This window comes from Pteronotus mesoamericanus, unplaced genomic scaffold, assembly GCF_021234165.1.
Source record: "Pteronotus mesoamericanus isolate MK-2021 breed Mesoamerican mustached bat unplaced genomic scaffold, CSHL_Meso_final scaffold_371, whole genome shotgun sequence".
NCBI classification, from domain to species: domain Eukaryota; kingdom Metazoa; phylum Chordata; class Mammalia; order Chiroptera; family Mormoopidae; genus Pteronotus; species Pteronotus mesoamericanus.
The window spans coordinates 1,284,125-1,303,827 of NW_026555314.1; the positions used below are offsets into that span (position 1 = coordinate 1,284,125).

Here is a 19,703-nt window from a genome sequence, read left to right on the forward strand (position 1 = left end):
GGCCTGGGACTCCACCAGCAAGAATGCGCTTCCCATCCATGTAAGTGGAACTTTGGGCTCTGCTAGAGTAGAGGTTTTAGTTCTCAAGAGAGGAATGCTTACTCCAGGGACATAACCAGAGACCACCCTCTGGCCACTCTGGGCATCTTGTGCCAGTGAACAACAGGCGTGGGGTGATCAGCCTGACTCTTAGGGGCGTTGCAGAGCTCCTACACCTTGGGGGAGCCAGGAAGAATGCATCTGGAACCCTGAGAGCACCCGTGTACCCTCATGGCCTGTGATGAAAGTTAATGAGAATTATAGCCACCTCCTTCAGGCCCCCAGGAATAAAGATTTGGGGCACCCCACCAGACAGGTAACCCTGACCAGCAGAGGGGCTTGCCAAGGGCAAAGGGAGTACAGACTGGGCAGTGGAAGTGATAAATGCCAGCTACCACCACATGGGAGGCATGGTGGGAGAGCTGTCTGATCACGAGGGCATTCCTTCAGCAAAGAATCCTGTTAGGTTGGTTTGGCCAGAATCCCTCCTCACATGTGATGTTTCCTTTTAGTAATTTTCCATCCACAGACCCCCCAGCCTGCTCCTTGGCTATACATCCCTACAGGCCCATGCTCCATTCAGAATTGAGCCCAAATTGACTCTATACTGAGTTCTCTCTCCCTCTTGCAACAGGTCTGAATAGAATGTTTCTACCACTTTACTGCCCTGCCCTGGTTTTTCCTGGACCGTGTGTGTGTGTGTGTGTGTGTGTGTGTGTGTGTGTGAGAGAGAGAGAGAGAGAGAGAGAGAGAGAGAGAGAGAGAGCACGCACGTGCGCCCTAGGAGAGGAATGAATATCGATCATTAACTTGTATTCATACTCACTTGCACGCACTCATACACACAGACATCCACACACACCCACATCCACACAGGTCACACATGCTCTCAGACAAGCATTTCCTTTGCCCCTGCCACCCCTGCTCAGCCTCATACTCTGTTTCACTCTCATTCCCAAGCCAGTGGAGGACCCTTATGCCACAAGGAAGGGAACCAGAGGAGCGTGAGATGGGTACCTGGTTGGAGGGAGGGCAGGGCCAGTGATGACTTAGAGCCTGCTCAGGGATTGTCTGGGCTCCAGAATATTCCTGTCCCCAACCCCAGAAGCCCCTCCACTCTGCCACCAACTGAGGGGCGACTTGGAGGGGCCCCACTATGAGCGCATCTTTGGCCCAGTTTTTTCTGGCTCCAGGGGCGCACCCAGGAGGAGCTTCAAGGACGGGAACCCTGGGTAGGCATGGGGGTCCCTGTGCTGTCTGGGGGGGTCACCCTGCCTGGTCCCCCTCCAACCCTGGGCAATCAAGCTAAGGCTCTGGGACCCACCTCACCCTCCTTGGTCGCCAGGGGTCTCTGTTTCCTCGCTAGAAGCTCAGGAAAGGGTTCCAGCACACAGACTCAGAGGAGTAGGAACCAGGGTGGCAGGGTGGGCTTAGGGGCCTCCGAGTCATGACTGCCAAGGGAAGGTGAGGCTCGGGCGTCCAGGGTCCTTGAGACAGGCAGAGTGAGGACCAGAGTTTAGTGACAGCTGAGTGATGCTGGTGGGCTTTCCTTGGGTTCTCACTTAATGCCACGAGTGGGTGCCAATATTAGGGATTGCAAGGTCTGAGCGTCAACAACCCAAGGAAAGGCTGAGTTGGGGAACGGGACAGTGGCCTGTTGATCAGCTGTAAGTTAGTCCCGCTGCTTCAGAGAGCATACTGCATTCAGCTCACAGGAAATTTGAATGTAGACACCCTGTGTCCCCCAGTTCCAGGTCAGTGTGTGCCCTCCAGAAGTGCCAGCGTGTGCAGCGGGGAACCAGGTGTTCCCTGGGCCTAGTGTATTCTGTCACCAGGACACACTGGCCAATGGGCCATGGCGCCAGTGAGGACACACCTAGAATGATGTACCTGAGTATTTTTCAGTTTCTAAATTAAGGTGTATTCAGAAATTTTCATGTACAAATTTACACTGCGTTTCTCAGTCAATCACCAGGTGATTAATGCGGGTTCACAGATGACTTGCTTCCAATTTAACTACATGCAACAGTCATGCCAATAGCTTTTCTTCTATATTTTGCATAATAGTTTTAAAAGGGGGTACAGTTTAACTGTCAGGTCCCCAATTGTCATTTTCAAGGCAGTAGAGGATGAAGGCATTTAAAAGTGATATAAAATTTAAGCTTTATAATAAACCAGAAGAAGGAGCCTTTCCTCCCATTCCCTACCCCCAGCTCACCTCCTTAACAGTTTAACGCTGCCCTCAAAACACAAGCTCACCTGCTACATTTGTGACCATGATAAATCCAGGTCATTATGAAGTAAGTTAAACTTTGCTTCTTGATGAAGCCACATTAACTTCTTTTTACAGTGAATTTGAGCCCTGGCTGGGTGGCTCAGTTTGTTGGAGCACTGACCCATACCCAAACTTTGAGGTTTGATCCCAGGTCGTCGGGGTGCTTACGGGAGGCAGCCAGTGTATGTTTCTCTCCCTTCCTCTCTCTCTTAAAAAAAAAAAATCAATAAAGATACCCTCAGGTGAGGATTAAAAAAGAAAAAAGGTGAATTTGACTTTTAGTGCAGTTCCAATTGATCCTTCCAGTGATACATAACAGTTTTCAAAATGTTAAAAAAATTTCAGTTGATTGAGCCTTCAAAGACAATGCTTATCATTTATATTTATTAGTATGGTCAAGATAAGAAAGTAGTTGGGGCTTTGGTTATTAAATGCAGAATCTTTCTATCATTTTCTTGACTAAACTTTTCCTCTCCTTTCTTCCATTCTTTTCTCTGCTGTCTTCCATCTTTCTGGCTCGAATTTCCCTCATCAAATAAAAAAAAAAATCTTGTCAACGTTAGTACGCGTTTCAGCAGATGCTTCAACGTAATTGACATTCCACTGATTAGCTCCGACTTTCGCCACCTCTACAGAAACCTACCTTTCATCTTTTAAATCTGATTTGTTCCCAACCAACAGAAATGGAACATTCTCATCTTCTTTAACCCTTAAAATCAGCTCCCTGAGGTCAGCTGTGGCTGCAAAGGATTGCTTTTCTGTAATGGAGAAGACACAGAGGAAACCTTCCCGGGTCCGTACGTAGCTGTCTTTAATTGCCCCGTAGTTCTTCTGCCCAGTTGGATCCACGGTATTGATCTGCACATCCTCCCCATCCAGCACCACGTTCTTCCGATAGCTGATAGCTCGGGGCTTTAGCAGGCTCAGAGTCCTCCTGCACGAGCTCCCAGAGAGCAACCGGAGAGTCGGAGCGGCCCCGTTCCCACCGCTGCTGCCCGCCACGAAGACTTTGTATAGGGCCACGGGTTTCTCCTGGCCTTCGGACTTATTTGGGACCATCTTGAATCGCAGTTTCTACCGAAGGCTACGCAAACCAGTCCGCCGCCGCCGCCGCGCGGGCTCCGGAAGCCGTCGCTGAGCGGCTCTGTCCCCGTCCCGGGTGGTCCGCGCCGGGAGCCGCGGCGGACCCTGGGCGACGGGAGGAGGGGGAAGACTTGGAGCGCCCCGCCCACGGGAGTTCCTTCTGTTTTATTTTAAAAGAATCTTTGTCTATCTTCTCATAATCAGGAAAAAAAACATTTACGCTGCCTCCATCTCTGAAAATCAAGCAAAGGGAAACAGTGAGTTCCACGAATACGGGGCGTTGGAGAGACCGTCACTCCGAGCTCCAGGCGGTGATGCTGGACTCCGCTCCGGGGCGACCTGCCACCTTGGCCGCCGCCCAGCGCACAGCAGGGTGTGGGGTCCTCTGTCAGCGTGAATGGGTATCTGAGACGCTGTATAAGAACCTATGTCACGTTCAAAAACAGCCGAGGCTGAGAAATGATTGGCTTAAGGGCACGCACAGGGAAGGTAAAACTATAAGGAAAAATGAAGAGGACAAACGGAGGGACTCCTGAGGTCCGGACCATGTTGATTCTTAGATGGTATATAATGGTGATTTTGTTGCTACTTTTTTTTTTTTTTTTTAAGATTTTATTATTTATTTTGGGAGCGAGGGAGAGAAGCGCCTGTCTGGTTGCCTCTCGTGCGCCCCCTACTGGGGACCTGGCCCACAGCCCAGGCATGCGCCCTGCCTAGGAATTGAGCAAAACTGAACGCAACTCTTTGGTTCGCAGGCCAGCGCTCAATCCACTGAGCCACACCAGCCAGGGCTGTTACTACTTTTTAATAATAACTTTACAAATACATTTTTATGGTTATAATTTACAATTAAAACAGAAGTACATTAAAATATTAGCAGTGGCTCTCCTGGGTGAGTATGAGGGGTGAATTCCCCCCTCCCCGTTTATTTTTCTGTACTTTCTACATTATTTAGAGTGAGCTATTATTATTTTAAACAAAAGATCAAGATGAATAAACTCTTTAAAAGGAACTCTGGAAACAAGTAAGGTGATTCTCCTTTACACTGAGCTGACACCTGTGTCCACATAGATTATTTACACCCTGTTATCTCCACCTGGGCCTGGAGTTTGGGGACCCTGGAGGCACCGCAAACCTTTCTGCCAGAACAGATCAGAGATAGAAGAGAAATCTGTACTAGGCCTAGATCTTTCCTTTCTGGATTAGCCCCTTCAGGTCCTTTGGCTAACTCCAAACCATTGAATATATAACACCAAGAGTGAACCCTAATATAAACCATGAGCTTCAGGAGATAATGATGTGCCAGTGTGCAGGTTGCCAGTTGTAATAAATGCACACTCTGGGGGGAGACTGATAACAGGGAGAGTGTCCATGTGTGTTGGCAGGGGGTATATTGGAACTCTTTGCATGTTACTCTCAATTTTGCTGCAAGCCCAAATACTTTTTTTTTTTTAAAGGTGTTTAAAAAATCAAGTGAGCCCTGGCTGAGTGACTCAGTAGAAGCATCATCTGTACACCAAAAGGCCATGGGTTCAATCCCTGGTCAGATCACATACCTACGTTGCAGGTTCAACCCCTGGTTGGGGCTTGTATGGTGTCTGTCTGTCTGTCTCTCTCTTTCCTCACTAAAATCAATAAAAACATGTCCTCGAAGACTCTACTTTCAGGGGTCATTTCTATACTTCGTTACTAGAGAAATTTCTCTGAATGTGTAGAGCACCTGAAACTACAAGGGCGAGGCGCAGTGTTCTCTCCTGAGCATGAAGCAGGCTTCCAGTGTTGCTTTGGCAACTGCTAATAGCCATTGATGATCCTTCTGCTCTTCCTTTGGAAGAGTAAGAAGGAGAGAACGCAGTCTGAGTGAACAACAACAACAACATATCCTTGAGTGAGGATTAAAAAAATTAATTGATTATAAATGTATGTTTTGGGGTTTTTTTTTCTGGACCCTCAAGCCTAGTATGTTGATCCGTACATAGGTCTATCCTTATGCCAGCATTACCCTGTTTTGGTTATTGTAGTTTTTAGTAGGTTTTGAAGTTGAGAAGTGTGAGTCCTCCAAATTTGTTCTTTTTCTAGATTTTTTGGGCTATTCGCAGCTTCTTGCATTTCCATATAAAATCTAGGATCAGCTTGGAGACTGGGTAGAAACGAGCCCCTTTTGGATCCAGCCAGTTTATGACCTTACACACAGAAGGGAAGAACAGCCAAGGGGCCAGCTCCTCTGACTCTGACAGCAACAGCGAAACAAAGGGGCAGGTGACAGGACACCCCATGGCTGAGGAGCCTGGTCCCTGCTGCGCCTGTGTCCTAGGGGCCGGGGCACGAAGCCTGATCCTTCATCCTCACCAGTGGTGCTGAGAAGCTGCCACCTGACAGCCTCCCGGGGAGGCAGAACACAGGAGTGAGCGGGAAACGCCTGGAGCATCTCAGACTTCTGATTCCCAGACCTGTAAGAGAATAAATGTGTGTTGTTTTGAGCTGTTTGGTTTTTGCCATGATGTATTAACATTAGGCATAGCAAACTAATGAAGGAGCCAAGTGAGAGACTTACCCAGGGCCTCAGCATGGCTCCTCCACAGCCCCCACCCACAGTGACATGTGCTTGACCGGCTGCCACTGCCCCAACCCCTTTCCACCCCCCAGAGTGTGGTAGGGAAGCCTGAGCCCAGGGACCCAGCATAGAAGTGTGGAGTGACACCCTTCATTCTCAGACACCGGGAACCTCATAGCCTCACAAAGTCCCCATAGGGGACCCGGTTTCTTCCCCTGACATCCCCGATCAGATGGACGTGGTTTCTAATAATTAGTGCCCCCAGGAAGATGGTAGGTGCCTCCCCATGCCACACATACCTGAGCGTATCCCACCTCCCTTTGCTTGAATGTGGCAGAGCTGGGCCATGAGTAGGGAAGCAGCTCAGGGGTCCCAGGACACCCAAGGGGGCTCCAGCAGGAGTGCAGTGGCCTTGGGTGTGTGATGGGTGCGGGGTTGTGGGTCCACCTTGGGTCCAGGGGCAGAAGCTTGACTGGTCAGACCACCCTGAGGCAAATCAGAGGACTTTTACCCCCCGCCCCCCAGAGGCTGCTCGGCAGTCACCTGTGCGTGTCAGAGCCCGATGTCCATCAATGCTGAGGTCTTAGGGAAAACTCATGCCCACTTTTAATTGTGGCACAAGAAGCCTCAGACACCAATTTCCCTCCAGCAAAAGCTTTGTTTAATCTCAGAGACTTTATGAGGCACCTATTTCCCTCCTTCGGTTCCTGGGGTGCTCATAGCTTATCTGTGTGAAGTATCTTAGCCTCCCAGGAGGCGTTTTGTGTGACAGTTCCCTTCCTGTCTTCCTCCTAGTCCTTTTATACCTCCAAACCAGACATCAGGTGAGAAATCGAGGCAGACCCCAGATTGAAGAGCCTTTAAAACTGATTCTGCTGCAGTGTCCTGGCCCCCGTGGGTGGGCTTTTCAGGGGGTGAGGGCCTGGCATAGAGGGTTCCGGACCAGGGCAGGGAGGGAGGGATTATCTGGAGGTCACGAGCCATGGCCAGCTCCAACCAGGAAGGATGGACATTGTGGGTTAGAGGAGGAACTAGGACAAGGAGAAGGCAGAGGGACTGAATGGTGACTGGACTCCTTATGTCCTGGCCAGTTTCCTGGGAGGCGCCCCAGGAAACTTTCCTGCTGGACACCAAGGATTCTCCCACCCCACCCCATGACGCAAGAGGGGTCACAAATTAAATGAGACAAGAAAAAAATGAGCAGAGAACATGATTTCTGATCAACAATGAGCACATTTTGAGGATTGATTGGGTGCAGGGAGCAGGGCTAGAGACGACTAAGGTGGGAGGGAAGACCCTCCGATAGGTCCTCAGGCTCCAGCCCCCGAGGGTGGGTGGCTCAGGGTCCTAGGAACACTCGGAGGGGACCACTGACTTCTCCACGGTGCTGCCTTCGTGCGTGACGTGGCAGCTGTAGCTGCTGGCTGACTTCCACGTGCTGGGCGACACGCTCAGGTAGCTGCTGGCCGCGTACTTGTTGTTGCTCTGTTTGGAGGGCTTGGTGGTCTCCACGCCCTGGGTGACGGGGCTGCCATTTACCTTCCAGGCCACTGTCACATTGCCAGGGTAGAAGTTACTGATGAGACACACCAGCGTGGCCTTGTTGGTGCTGAGCTCCTCAGGGGAGGGCAGGAACAGAGTGACCGAGGGTGCAGCCTTGGGCTGACCTGTGGGTGGCGGAGGTGGTGTGAGACGTAGAGGGAGAATCTGAGTGTTGGCAGCCCCCACTAATCTACAGCTTGTGAGTGGTCCCGTGGTGTCCATGTTTGTTCACCCAAGGGACCCTCCTTCCTTTTTTGTTTCCTCCTTTCCACTCAGCCTCTGGACAGCAGACAGCCCCCCCTCCCAGAAGCTCTTCCAAGTCACCTTTCCTGGGTGATCTGGTCAAGCCCCTACCCCTGTAGCCTCAGTCTCCCTGAGTGTAACCAGGATAGGCTGCTCCTTCCTTCTCCTGGTCTCCAGAGTCTGAGGCAGAGTCTGGCCCTGAGCTCCCGAGCCCTAGGCCCAGCGTCAGGCCCCACCTCACTCCATTTTCCTGGATCCTGGCGACTCCACTGTGATCTGGGGCCTGACGGCATGTGCAGAGACTCCAAGCCTAAGCCCAGCACTCAGTGGGGCCTGGCGCCCCCCGTTGCCCTTGGGCACCCAGCTTGGCCTCAGCCTGGCCTCAGCTCTCCCAGGGAAAGCTGGGGCCACAGCCTGGGGGCTCCTCAAGGCTCTGCCTGCCTCCCTGTCCCTCGCACCCTGATCTCAGGACCCTTCGCCTCAGCTGCATTTTTGGTTCTTCTCTCCCATGATGGACACAGTGGCCCCATGGCCATCCTGGCACCTTTGACGACTCCTGACTCCATGGGGCAGCTGCGTAGCTCCAAGCCTCCCCCTTTGTCATCTGAGTCTGATGCACCCTTTGAAGAAGGTGCGTGGCTGGTCCTTGGACAGGGGTTATGGGGCTCCAGGGACAGATGAGTCTCCGCCCCATAGGACCTGCTTCTTTCTGACCATCATCCTCGGAGGGCTGGGCTTCCAGCCACCTCGCCCTGTTGCACCTGTGTCTTTGCGTCCCCATGTCCTCGTGTCCCAGCGGAGACCCTGAGAGCTTCAGCTCAGAGTGAGAAGGTCACCACTCTCTGCCCTGCATGGGCCTCCCTGCGGGCTGACCCTGTGTCCCTGGAGGTTGGGTCACAGCCCCAGCCCTGTGCCCAGCCTCCTGCATGGCTCTCCCAGCTTGGATGAGCACCGAGCCCTCAGCCCACACCCCAGGAGCTCCGGACTGTCCAAGGCCCGGGACAGTCAGAATCAGCCTCTGGTCCCCTGGTGGGCACCTGTCCTGGAAGACAGAAAGGAGCCCCATTCCTGGGCCAAGCCCCCAGCCCAGGTCCCCGGGACCCAGCCACATCAAATCGTCAGGCTCTGGAGGTGGCCACTCCTGCCATTGGGTCCTTTCTGCTGGTTACCCCAAGATCAAGCTGCCTCCCCAGGCCCCATGGAGAAAGCGGGGGGTCAGTCTGTAAGGCTGGAGGGCAGAGGGAAGCAGCCCACAGAGAGAAGAGGGACTTCCCCGAGACAGCAGCGGGGTGGGACACAACAGAAAATGTGGGAAGAACCACTTACCTAGGACGATGAGCTCGGTCCCCTTGCTGAAGATGTACCATGGTGACTGGGAATCGGACCAAAACCCGCCAGGCCAGCACCTGGGGCCTTGCCCCCGGAGGCCAGTACCGAACAGGAACCTGCTGGGCATGACAAGGGCAGGGCTGCAGCAGGCAGGACTGTGTCCTGGGGTGGGCGGGCGGGTGGCCAGGCCCCAAGAGCCCGCGACACCCCTGGGTGAGCTCACATCCAGAGGTGTCCCTGTGTATGACCCCCCTTTCCAAGGGAGGCACGACCCATACTTTGGAATCACCTAGTGTGGGGCCCCCGAGGCTGTCTTGGTCACCATTGGATCTTCAGTGCTGAAGGGGACCCTGAGTACTGTGTCCCCTCATGTGGTACGTGATGTGGCTGAGTCGAGTGCTGAACTAGCTCGGGCCTGCCTGACCGCTCCTGGCCTCGTTTTAGAGCCTCTGAGGGTTTCTTCCCCACAATTTCCCACTGTGCAGCCAGACGGGCTGCCTCCCTGGGTCCGTGGACACCGGGGCCTTCCTGACTCACAGTGGAGATCCCCTCCTCCTTTGTCTCCACACATCAAGACACAATTTAGTTTTCTCTAGGAAGCCTTCTCTGATCTCTAGGACTACAGTCTTTCTGTCCATCCATTCATTCATCCCTCCCTCCGTTCATCTATCCATCCCTCCATTGAACCATGACTCCCAAGCAAGTGTCTGCCAATAACCGTTTCATGTGCTGAGACATGGTAGGGCCCCTGGTTTTCATCTCCATCTCTGCCTAAAACCTCTCAGTTAAGGCCAACAAGACCCTCTTCCCTGCCAAGTGGGAGATCCCCTCCTCAGTTCCTGTTGTTCTTGTGTTTTTGCTGGTGCAACACACAGGTGGCTCTTCTTTCCAGGGACGTTCTTCTGCTTGGCACCTGAGACCTCTCACTCTCTTCCTCCTCTGAATTCTGTTTCTCTACAGCCCACACATGGCAGTTGGCCCCTTCTTTGCCATCTTCTCATATTGTGAATTCCAACTACTGCCCATGTGGGGAAGGTCAAGTCTATCCCGACTCGAACCAACCCTTTTCCTCAGTTGGCTCTGCCTAAATTGCTCAGTGACCGTCCCCAGCTGGATGGCCAACAGGAGTCTCAAACTCACCGCATCCAGGTGAGACTGGCCACCTTTCTCCCAACCCAGCTTTTTCTGTCTTCATCTTGTCGCACGCGATCATGAGTGCTTTCACCCCGGCTCACCCCCAGGCATGAGGACAGACACATAGATCAACAGAATAGAATTAAGTGACAAGGAGAAACCCTTGCATCTATTATCAATTGATTTTCTGACAAAGGGGCTAAGGCAGATCAGAGGGGACAATAATAGTCTCTTCAACAAATGGTGCTGGGACAAATGGCTATCTACATACAAAAGAAGCTGGACCTCAACTTCATACTATATACAAAATTAGCTCAAAATCTACCAAAGACCTAAGTGTAAGCGCTAAAGCTGTAAAACTCAGAAGAAAACATAGGTGTAAATCTTTATGACCTTAAATTAGGCAACTCATTCTTAGATATGACACTAAAAGTACAAGCAATAAAAAAAAAAATAGATACATTGGGCTTCATCAAAATTCAAAAATTTTGTGCATCAAAGTACACTAACAAGAAAGCAAAAAGACAACTCACAGAATGGAAGAAATTATTTGCAAATCATGTATCTGATAAGGGTCTAGTATCCAGAATGTATGAAGAAATCTTATAACTCAGAAACATAAAAAAATAATAATCCAGTTTTAAAAAATGGGCAAATGACTTGAACAGACATTTCTCCAAAGAAGATAGAAAAATGACCAACAAGCACTTGAAAATATGGTTAACACCATCGGTCATTGGTGTGGTGGTAGTTACACAACTCTATGATTTTATTAAAATTTATACAGCTCCTACACAAAAAGAGTAGATTTTACTGTGTAAATTAAAATAAAATAAAAGTAGAAAAAGTTGATAGTATGACATGTGGGGCCTGTTTTAAAAAAAAATCTTTGTCAGCCCTGGTTGGTGTGGCTCAGCTGGTTGGGCATCTTCCTACAAAGTGAAAGGTCACAGGTTCAATTCCCGATCAGGACACATGCCTGGGCTGTGTGTTCAATCTCCAGTAGGGGCATGTATGAGAGGCAACTATCAATGTTTCTCTCTTGCATTGATGTTTCTCTCCCTCTCTTTCTCCCTGCCTTCCTTTCTCTCTAAAAATAAATAAATACATTCTTTAAAAATCTTTGTCATTACAGTCATCAAAGAATTAATATCAAGCCCTGACTGGCATGGCTCAGTGGATTGAGCGAGAGCCAACAAACCTAAAGGTTGCTGGTTGGATTCCTGGTCATGGCTCATGCCTGGGCTGCGGGCCAGTTCCCTAGTTGGGGGTGATATTTCTCTGGCACATGGATGTTTCTCTCCCTCTCTCTCTCTCTCCCCCTCTCTTTAAAAATAAGCTTTTAAAAATCTTTAAAAAGTTAATATTGAATGTCTTTAATATTCCCCATCATGAATGTACCACAGTTTATTTGACTTTCCCTTATTGTTGGACATTTAGTTTGTCTCCACTTCTTCCCACGACCACAAGTGTGATATTTAGTTGAAATTCTGATTATTTCCTCAAGACAAATTTCCAAAAGTGGAACTACTGGATTAAAAGGGATGCACATTTTTAGGAATCTTGATACAAGGTGCTATTTGCTCTAGAAATTCAATCTGCCCCGACTGTCCATGAGAGTACCCATTTGTTCCCGGTCAACGCTCTAGTAGTCACTTTATTTTCACTTGCCAAAATCGTAAGATATCTTGCTACCTGGTCACCGCATAGACAGCTCCCTCTGTTCCTCTAACCCGGCCTCAAAAAACCCAGAACCATTTTCCAAAGCCCAAATTAGACTGTGAGAGGCCCCTGACATGGGACATACTATCCCAAACCCCAACCCCACCCCCTTTCCTGGGTCTGCCTCCCACCCCTCCCTCCTGCTCCCAGCCTCGCCTGCATCTGCGCACCTCACCCTCCTCTTGGCTGACGCTGCTTCCCTGCATGGGCCTCCGTCCTGCAGGCATCAGGCTGTGTGTGGTTGTCACGTCCCCTGGTCCCCTCTCTGGGTGGACTTTGCGTTGGGGCCAAATCTTACTCCGCTGGGATCCCAGCCTCAGCCTGAGCCTGGCCCTGATGAGGGCTCCCCCCCCTCCTTGTGCTTTCTGGGCCCTGCCCTCGCTCAGCAGCCCCTGTGGGACTCTGAGGTGCCGGTCCTGACCTGACACCCGCAAGCGCTCACCCACCTCCCTGCTGGACTGCTGGCGAGCAGAGGATCAGCTCATCTCACTCCCGCCCCTCATCATGGCGACCCTGGTATCACCGGGGCAGGTGCCAGGCTGCAAGGCCCTCAGGTAATTGGGAACCCTCACTGTGCAGAGGAGGAAACTGAGGCCTGGAGACTGGACATGTCAGCCCAGTTTAGGGGCTGGAGTGAGGATGGCTGGAAGCTGCTGGAGTCCGCACCACCTGTGTGACCTTGGGCAGTTTGCCTCACCTCGCTGAGCTTCTCTCCCGCTCTGTAAGTTGGGGATGACAGAGGCACCGGACCCGTGTGGCCGTTGAGAGGGAGGTTCTGCCTCTAAAATGATTACTGCCCACGATGAACGTGCCGCTATGTCACTGATTATCATGAGTGGTCCCAGATGCTCAGCACCTTGTCTGGGGACTTCCCGCCTCACACAGAGGAGGGGCTGGGGCAACACAAGGTGGGACCCACCATGGCCCTTGAAAACCCTTGCCCAGGGCTTTTCCCATGGTGGTGTCCATATCCTGGGTGGGCTCAGACTCCTGGGGGGCCAGTCCCAGGAGGCAGCCCTGCTGATAATCCTTGACTCAGAGTCTGGTGACCTGAAGACACCAGGGAAGGTGCCCCTGAGCACAATCCATCAACAGAAGAGCCTGTACCCTCGTGTCCCAGGGAGAGCTGCCCACTCAGTGAGGGGGAGAGTGAGGACGTGGCTCTTCAGCTAAGAGACGGAGGCTGGGACAATAGCACCCGCCACCCACAGGGACGTCCTGCCCCGCCTCTGTTTCTGCCCCGCCCAGAGGACTGGGGTGAGGCACTAGAGTTGGGTGCAAAATTTAAGGGGTGCCAAAAACTCAGTAATTAAGATAAGTAATATTTTAATATAATATTAAAAAGTAAAAATCAATGCAAACAAATCCACACTGGACAAAATGTCAACCCTTTAAATAAAGCCAGTGTCTGCCCAGACCCCTGCCCTCTGGCTGACTCCCCCTTCTTGCTCTTTTCCCTTTACTGTCACCCTCTGTACCCACCTCCCAGTTTCGGCTGCAGGGACCCCCATGTCCCCAACATGACTCACTCAGTCCCTTACCTTTCCCACAGGCTAGGGCTGCTGCTTCTTGTTGGGGCCTCAGAGCTCGGAGCCCTGCTCTGCGGCGCTGACGTGGAGAGCAGCAGGCCGTGGGCGGCCGCAGCCAGGCCCAGCAGCATCAGCGGCCAGCACTGCCTGAGGCCGGGGCTCTGCCCTCTGCGGGCCTCACGGCCCACCTGTCCTGTCCTGGGCCTCATCTGCCCTCAGAGTCAAAGGCACCTTTGGCTGATCTGCTGGCGTAAGCTTTCAGGGTGGGGTTAGGTCGGCAGGTGCCCCAGTCCTTCTCGCTAGCAGTGACTGTCCCAGTGCATGTGAGCTATGGCGCTGTCACCTGCCTGGGCCTTCTCTGGTCCCTGCCCCCAGTGCCCCGCCCTCTCCGGGGCCATGGCCCTCACTCCTGGGGGTCTCTCCCAGCGGGACATCTGCCAACTGCCGTGCTGTGGTCTGGATCCAGGGCTCAACTGCTCCCCGCCACAGCTGCTGGCCTGGCCCTGCCCCTGGGGCCCTGTGCGGGGCACCCCTGCTCCTGCCAAGCGTCCAGTGGGCCAAGAGTCACCTGGGTTCAGCGATGTGAGGCTGGGACCGGGGCTTCTGTTCTGACCAGACCTAGGGCTGTAGTGCTGACAGCAGAGGAAACAGGTGTTTGTTGAGCAAGAAGCCAGTGTTCAAGTCAGGGAATTGTGATAAAATGATAAAAATGGTGTTTAATGTGCCATGTCCAGCACCTCATGGTTCTCCTCTCTCTCTCTCTCTCTTACACACACACACACACACACACACTCACACCCTCATACCCCTAGATTTTACCTAGACGTCACCATCACAAGCCCAGTGTCTGGCGCACAGCAGTGGCTTCTGCGAGGCCCCTTTTACCCCAGGGACCTGGATGCAGGGTGGGCAGGGGCAGTGAGGAAGGACTGAGTAGTCTCTTTGGGTGGTGAGGTCCTGGCTCTGCACTGGCACTGCCAGGAGTGGCGTCTCTGGTCACCTCTGAGTTTCCAGGCCTCCTTTCCTCCTCCTGATGTGGGCTGGGAGCGCTCGCTGCCTGTGCTGCTCCCTTCCAGGACCCGGGAGCGATTGAAGTTGGGAGATAAAGGACGGGAAGGTGCTTTCTTTAGTTCTTTTATTTTTTTAGTTTTCTTTAGTTAAAAAAAAATTGTGGTGTATTACACATAACATAAAATGTACTGCCTTAATTATTTTTAAGTGTATAGTTCAGCGGCATTCAGTGCACTGACGTTGCTGTGCAACCGTCACCACGATCCAGCTCCAGAGCGTCATCATCTTGCAAAACTGAAATTGTCCCTGTAAACAGCTCCCGTTACTTCCTTCCCACCCCAGCCCAACCCCTGGTAACCTGTATTCTACTTTCTCTACAAATATGACTACTTTAGGGGCCTCAAATAAGTGAAATCACACAAAATTTGTCCTTTGAAAATACCTTTTAAACTGGGAAGCACTCCACACATAACACATATGGAAGATAACTGTTATTATTACATTTACCACCACCACCAGCTGGCCGATCTGGCATGGCTTGGGAAAAATCTGTAGCCATTAAGAAATAAATGAATTCCTGATGATACTTGAACCTCCACTTTTCGAATGTTGAGTTGCAACTCACAGAGGGTTGTGAAATCGATGCAGTTGGTTGCAACCAGCATTTTGCAAAAGTCAAGTAGCCTAGGGGTGATGGTTCATGAGGTTTGCTTCATTTATGTAAAGATGTAGATATACTCTGGACAATGATGGGAAATGTATTTCTTCCTGGGAGTTTTGATGGGAAAAACTTTTGTAAAAATATCTTGGGACACAGTGGTCCAGTAGTGCATACGAGACAAAACTCGTGGTCAAGTCCACCCCTGCACTTCACAGTTGGATGACCTGGAGCTTACAGTTGACACTACCGTTTGCTTTTAGACCCTTCATGTCCCAGTCCATGCAGGCCCAGTGTGTCCTGGGCAGTGCCATCCTAATGGAGTGTCCATCTCTGTGAGGCTCTTCCCAGACTCCCCAGAGCGAATTTCATGGATGCCACATGCCCTAATAGAGTTGGGCCATCCCAGACATCCTGTTGGTATCTGTCTAACCAGGGCCATGGGATGCTCTAACAGACTAACCTCTGAATATCGCAGGGTATAGAGGAACCCCTGGGAGGCCCCTGGTCCAGCTTCTCCTTCTTGAGATGCTTAGCCCACTCCTGCCTCTGAATCGGGGTCCTCTAACCTAGGGGTGTAGGGAAGGGTCCATCCCAGGGGTCCAAGCAGAAGCTGCTCCACCCCAGGACCCCTCTGTGGGTGTGACACTCACCCAATGCCCAGGGCCTAGAAGCAGTGGCTCCTCTGGGGACAGCCCCAGGTCTTGGAGGGGCGCAGGGGCTGCCTCTAAACTCAGTGACCCCAGCTTCCCCCTCCACCTTGGCCTCTACACCTGCCTCAGCCTCTAGGCAACGGCTGCTGTAGACCACATCCTCCTGTGGCGGCCACAGTCAGAAATCAGATCTGGCTGGACCCTGGGGACCCTGGAGAGATGGGCTGGGCCTTCCCAGATGGCGCAGCCGCAGCTCTAGCCCACCGAGGCCTGCTTCCTCTCAGCCCCGATCTGAGATGCGCTGAGGGCTGGCTTCAGACCAGGCCGCAAAGGTCTGGGTCTAGCTATCCCTGGCTCCTCTGTGCCCTGCCCTGGCTCTTCTCTCCTGGAGCAGAAGGGTGTGTCCCTGTCCAGTCGCTTCTGCCCTACTTCGTGTCAAAATGCACCCTCACCTCTGCCTCCTGCTGGACAGCCCTCTGCCCCACTTTCTACCCCACAGGCCTCAGAGTCTCTGCCGACAAACACCATGGACTTTTCTCTCCCAGACCATCTCTAGAGCAGGCGTGTGGACCACCTTCACAGGGTCCCAGGTGCAAATTTTCTGGAAAAATTGCAGGATCTTGGGGAACCTGCTGTATGGCTCCTGAGCCCTCTCTGGGGTAGTTTCTGCAATTTTTGGAAGACTCATACATTTTACAAAGCCTGGAGGATTCATTTGACATGAGGGTAGTGACGTAGCTGCTGTTGTTTCTTTAAGGCCAGTGGGACAGTTAATTTTATGTGTCAACTTGGCTGGCCACAGTGCCCATATATTTGATCAAACATTATTCTGGATGTTTCTGTGGGGGTGCTTTTGGATGGTATTAACATTTCAGTTGGTGGATTAATATTAAATCATTAAATCTGCTTTGAGTAAAGCAGATTGGTCTTCGTAATGTGGGTGGGTTTTATCCAATCAGTAGAATAAAGACTGACTTCTCCCAAGCCTGAGAAGTCAGCAAAGCAATCTCAAACTGCCACTCCTGAGTCTCCAGCCTGCCAAGCCACCCTGAAGATTTTGGACTCACAACTCTATAACCACGTGAACAAATTCCTTAAAATAAATCTCTCTCTATATACATACAAATACACACATTATTTTGGTTCTGTTTCTCTGGAGAGTCCGGACTCCCACAGCCAGCTCTACCATCTTTATAATGCAAATAACTCCATGGACTGGTCATCATGATCCCCATTTAATATATGGGGACACTGAAATTTAGGGGCTTATTTAGGTGTAGTGACTTGCCCACGGTCACAGAGCCAGGAAGGCATAGAAGCCTCTGGTAGATCCAAGGATGTGGAGCATTTTATGGGCTGCAGATATCTTTGTGAATGTAACAAAAGACACAGAACTTCTCCCCATAAAAATGCTCATTTTCACACCCACATACAAGGTTGCCCACGATTCATGGGCCCCACAGTTGAGAATACTTGCCTTAGATTTGGAACTCGGAGAGTGCAGGGTACTTCCCCCAATTTCTGTTGTGTCCCTGATGGCACTGAGCCTGGCACACAGCAGGTGCTCAGTAGGGCGCTGGAGAGGGCGTAGGAACCAAGAACCAGACACCTCAGGCCTGTCTGCCTCCTAAGCTTCCTCCTTCCCTCTACGTCAGTGGCTCCAGCATGGAGAGCTCATAGGCTTCAGAGCTCCCTGCGCCGAAGGCAGCCATGCCTATTATCAGGGGTTTCCAGACCAGGTCCCCGAGTCTCCTCTTTAAAGGGAAAAGGAACAACAGAGTGTCAGTTCACCATGTTGTCGCCTACCCCTGATCTGGGCCTTGAGGTTCTGCATCTAAGTGACAACTAGAACTTCCCTTCCTGTGGCTATCTCCTTGCTAATGTGAGGACCCTTCAAGGCCCAGCACCCAGGGGTCAGAGAGGTGTGTCTTCTGCCTTGTCTTCATCGGGCCCAGAAATAGGGCCAATGCCCTAACATTTTGCACCATTGATTCAGTCCATGTCTCTGTCTCCATCTGGCTAGCTTAGTCTGTGTTCCTCCTGGGGCTGTGCTCAGGCCTGCGCGGTCTGCTGTGGGCCCCAGGCGGCTGCTAGGGCCACGTGGCTGAGAGAAAACATAGGAGTAAATGGGACAAGTTCATGTTACTGGGGTGGTGGGGGGAGAGAGAGAGCTCTTTGTTAAGCTTAGGTTATATTATCTTGGGCTTGGGAAGGACCAAGGGCTCCTTTTTTTTAAAGACTTAATTTATTTACTTTTAGAGACAGGGGAAGGGAGGGAGAAAGAGAAGAGAGAGAAACACCAATGTATGGGCGATACATTGATTCATTGCCTCCCACATGCCCCCAACTAGGGACCTGGCCCGCAACCCAGCCACGTCCTCTGACTGGGAATCGAAGAGGTGACCTTTTGATTTGCAGGCCAGTGCTCAATCCACTGAGCCACACCAGCCAGGGCATCTTTTTTTTTAATTGTATTTTTTTCCATTATCATTTAACCCTTGTATACTCCCTTCCCCACCAGGCTCCCTTCCCAACCAACCAATCGACTTCCCGAGTTTTCCTGAGCTGGAGCTGAATCCTTCCACTAACCAATCCATTTTCTAGCTCTTCTGGGGTTCTCTGTCCCCTATCCAATCTGATCCTGTTCCCAGGCTAGATATAGAGGCCTTTATGGTCCCCATCGTAGTTCCTACTGTGCTTGCATTTAGAACAGAAACACCTCCCCCACGCCATTATGGCTTCTACTGGGAATGTACCCAACAGAGGGATTTCCCCCTTTATTTTTCTATCCCTCCCCTCAGTAATTTAGGGTGCTGAACTGTGGGCCAGGGTTGCAGGAACTCACCTGTTCCCTCTTCACCCAACAAGCTAATTGGTGAGGCCGCACCCCTCCTACCTCCAGGTCTTTCCATGAGTCCAGAGGTTTAGTAACCCCAGGACCATCAGGCAGGAGGATTTGAGGGTGACCTTGATCACCACACCAAGCATGGCTTGGTTGAAACCTGGGGGCAGGAGCTGAGTGTTTCTCTGGAGCAGGGGTTGAAAAACTGTGGCCCAAGTGCCATATCCGGTCCAGCCCCATCTGTTTCTATGAATGAAGTTGAATAGGAATGGCTATGCATGTTTGTTTACATATTGCCTGTGGCTGCTTTCATGTTATAAGGACAGAATTCAATAGCTGAGATAACGATTATATGGCCCAGAAAGCCAAAATCATTTATTCTCTGGCCCTTTACAGAAAATTTAATTGCTGGGTCTGCTCTTCTGTACAGAAGAGTAAATGCATTTCTCTCACCTAGGCCAGTGGTTCTCAGTTAGGATGATTTTGCCACCCTGGGGACATCTGGCAACACCTGGAGACATTTTCACCGTCATAACTAGGGGTGAAAAATTACAGGTGTTGGCATTTAGTGGGAACAGGCCAGGGATGCTGCTCACCATCCTACAGTGCACAGGACAGCCCCACCCCCAAAAGACCGGTCTGGCTCCAAATGTCAGTAGTACCAACGTGGAGCACCTGCTTTAGACCGATCGCTCGGCATCTACTCTCTGCCCCAGAGGCCCAAAAAAAGCATTTCTAAGCTTGTTTACCCCATAACTCCTGCAAATAAGCAAGTGACAGCAGAGGGTGCCATTTTTGGCCAGAGCGTCCCCCTAAGGTGCTTATATCAGTACCCTGTCCCCATAATTTACAAGAGTGAGGCTCCATCCAAGCAGACCAGAACTGAGCAGTCTCTTGGGGACTTCGTCTTAGTTTGGTTCTTGGGTGTGTCCTACCTATTTTGACCTTACACAGAACAGCTGGGGCCTCCTTAGTATAATTCAGCACACCAGTCAGACCAAACAACTTGCCATGACACAAGCAGCTTTAATCCCCCAATCCAACCTCCAGAAGGGTCTTGCTGGACAAAGAGCGGCCCCTTCGCTCTGC

The 19,703-nt window shown here is 51.4% G+C and overlaps 1 non-coding gene, 1 pseudogene and 1 gene segment (V, D, J or C); 1 reads left to right on the plus strand and 2 right to left on the minus strand.

Moving 5' to 3' along the window:
• Nucleotides 1–2,741: 2,741 nt before the first annotated feature.
• On the minus strand, nucleotides 2,742–3,373 carry LOC129086239 (ras-related protein Ral-A-like; annotated as a pseudogene).
• A 1,675-nt stretch (nucleotides 3,374–5,048) lies between these two features.
• On the plus strand, nucleotides 5,049–5,260 carry LOC129086392 (small nucleolar RNA U3). The gene has a single exon (XR_008530802.1). It is a non-coding gene; the product is annotated as a small nucleolar RNA U3 (small nucleolar RNA).
• A 2,038-nt stretch (nucleotides 5,261–7,298) lies between these two features.
• Nucleotides 7,299–13,659, minus strand: LOC129086326 (immunoglobulin lambda constant 7-like). The segment is given in 3 exon segments: nucleotides 7,299–7,618; nucleotides 9,063–9,181; nucleotides 13,463–13,659. Coding segments are annotated over 3 exon segments (636 nt in total).
• Nucleotides 13,660–19,703: the final 6,044 nt, after the last annotated feature.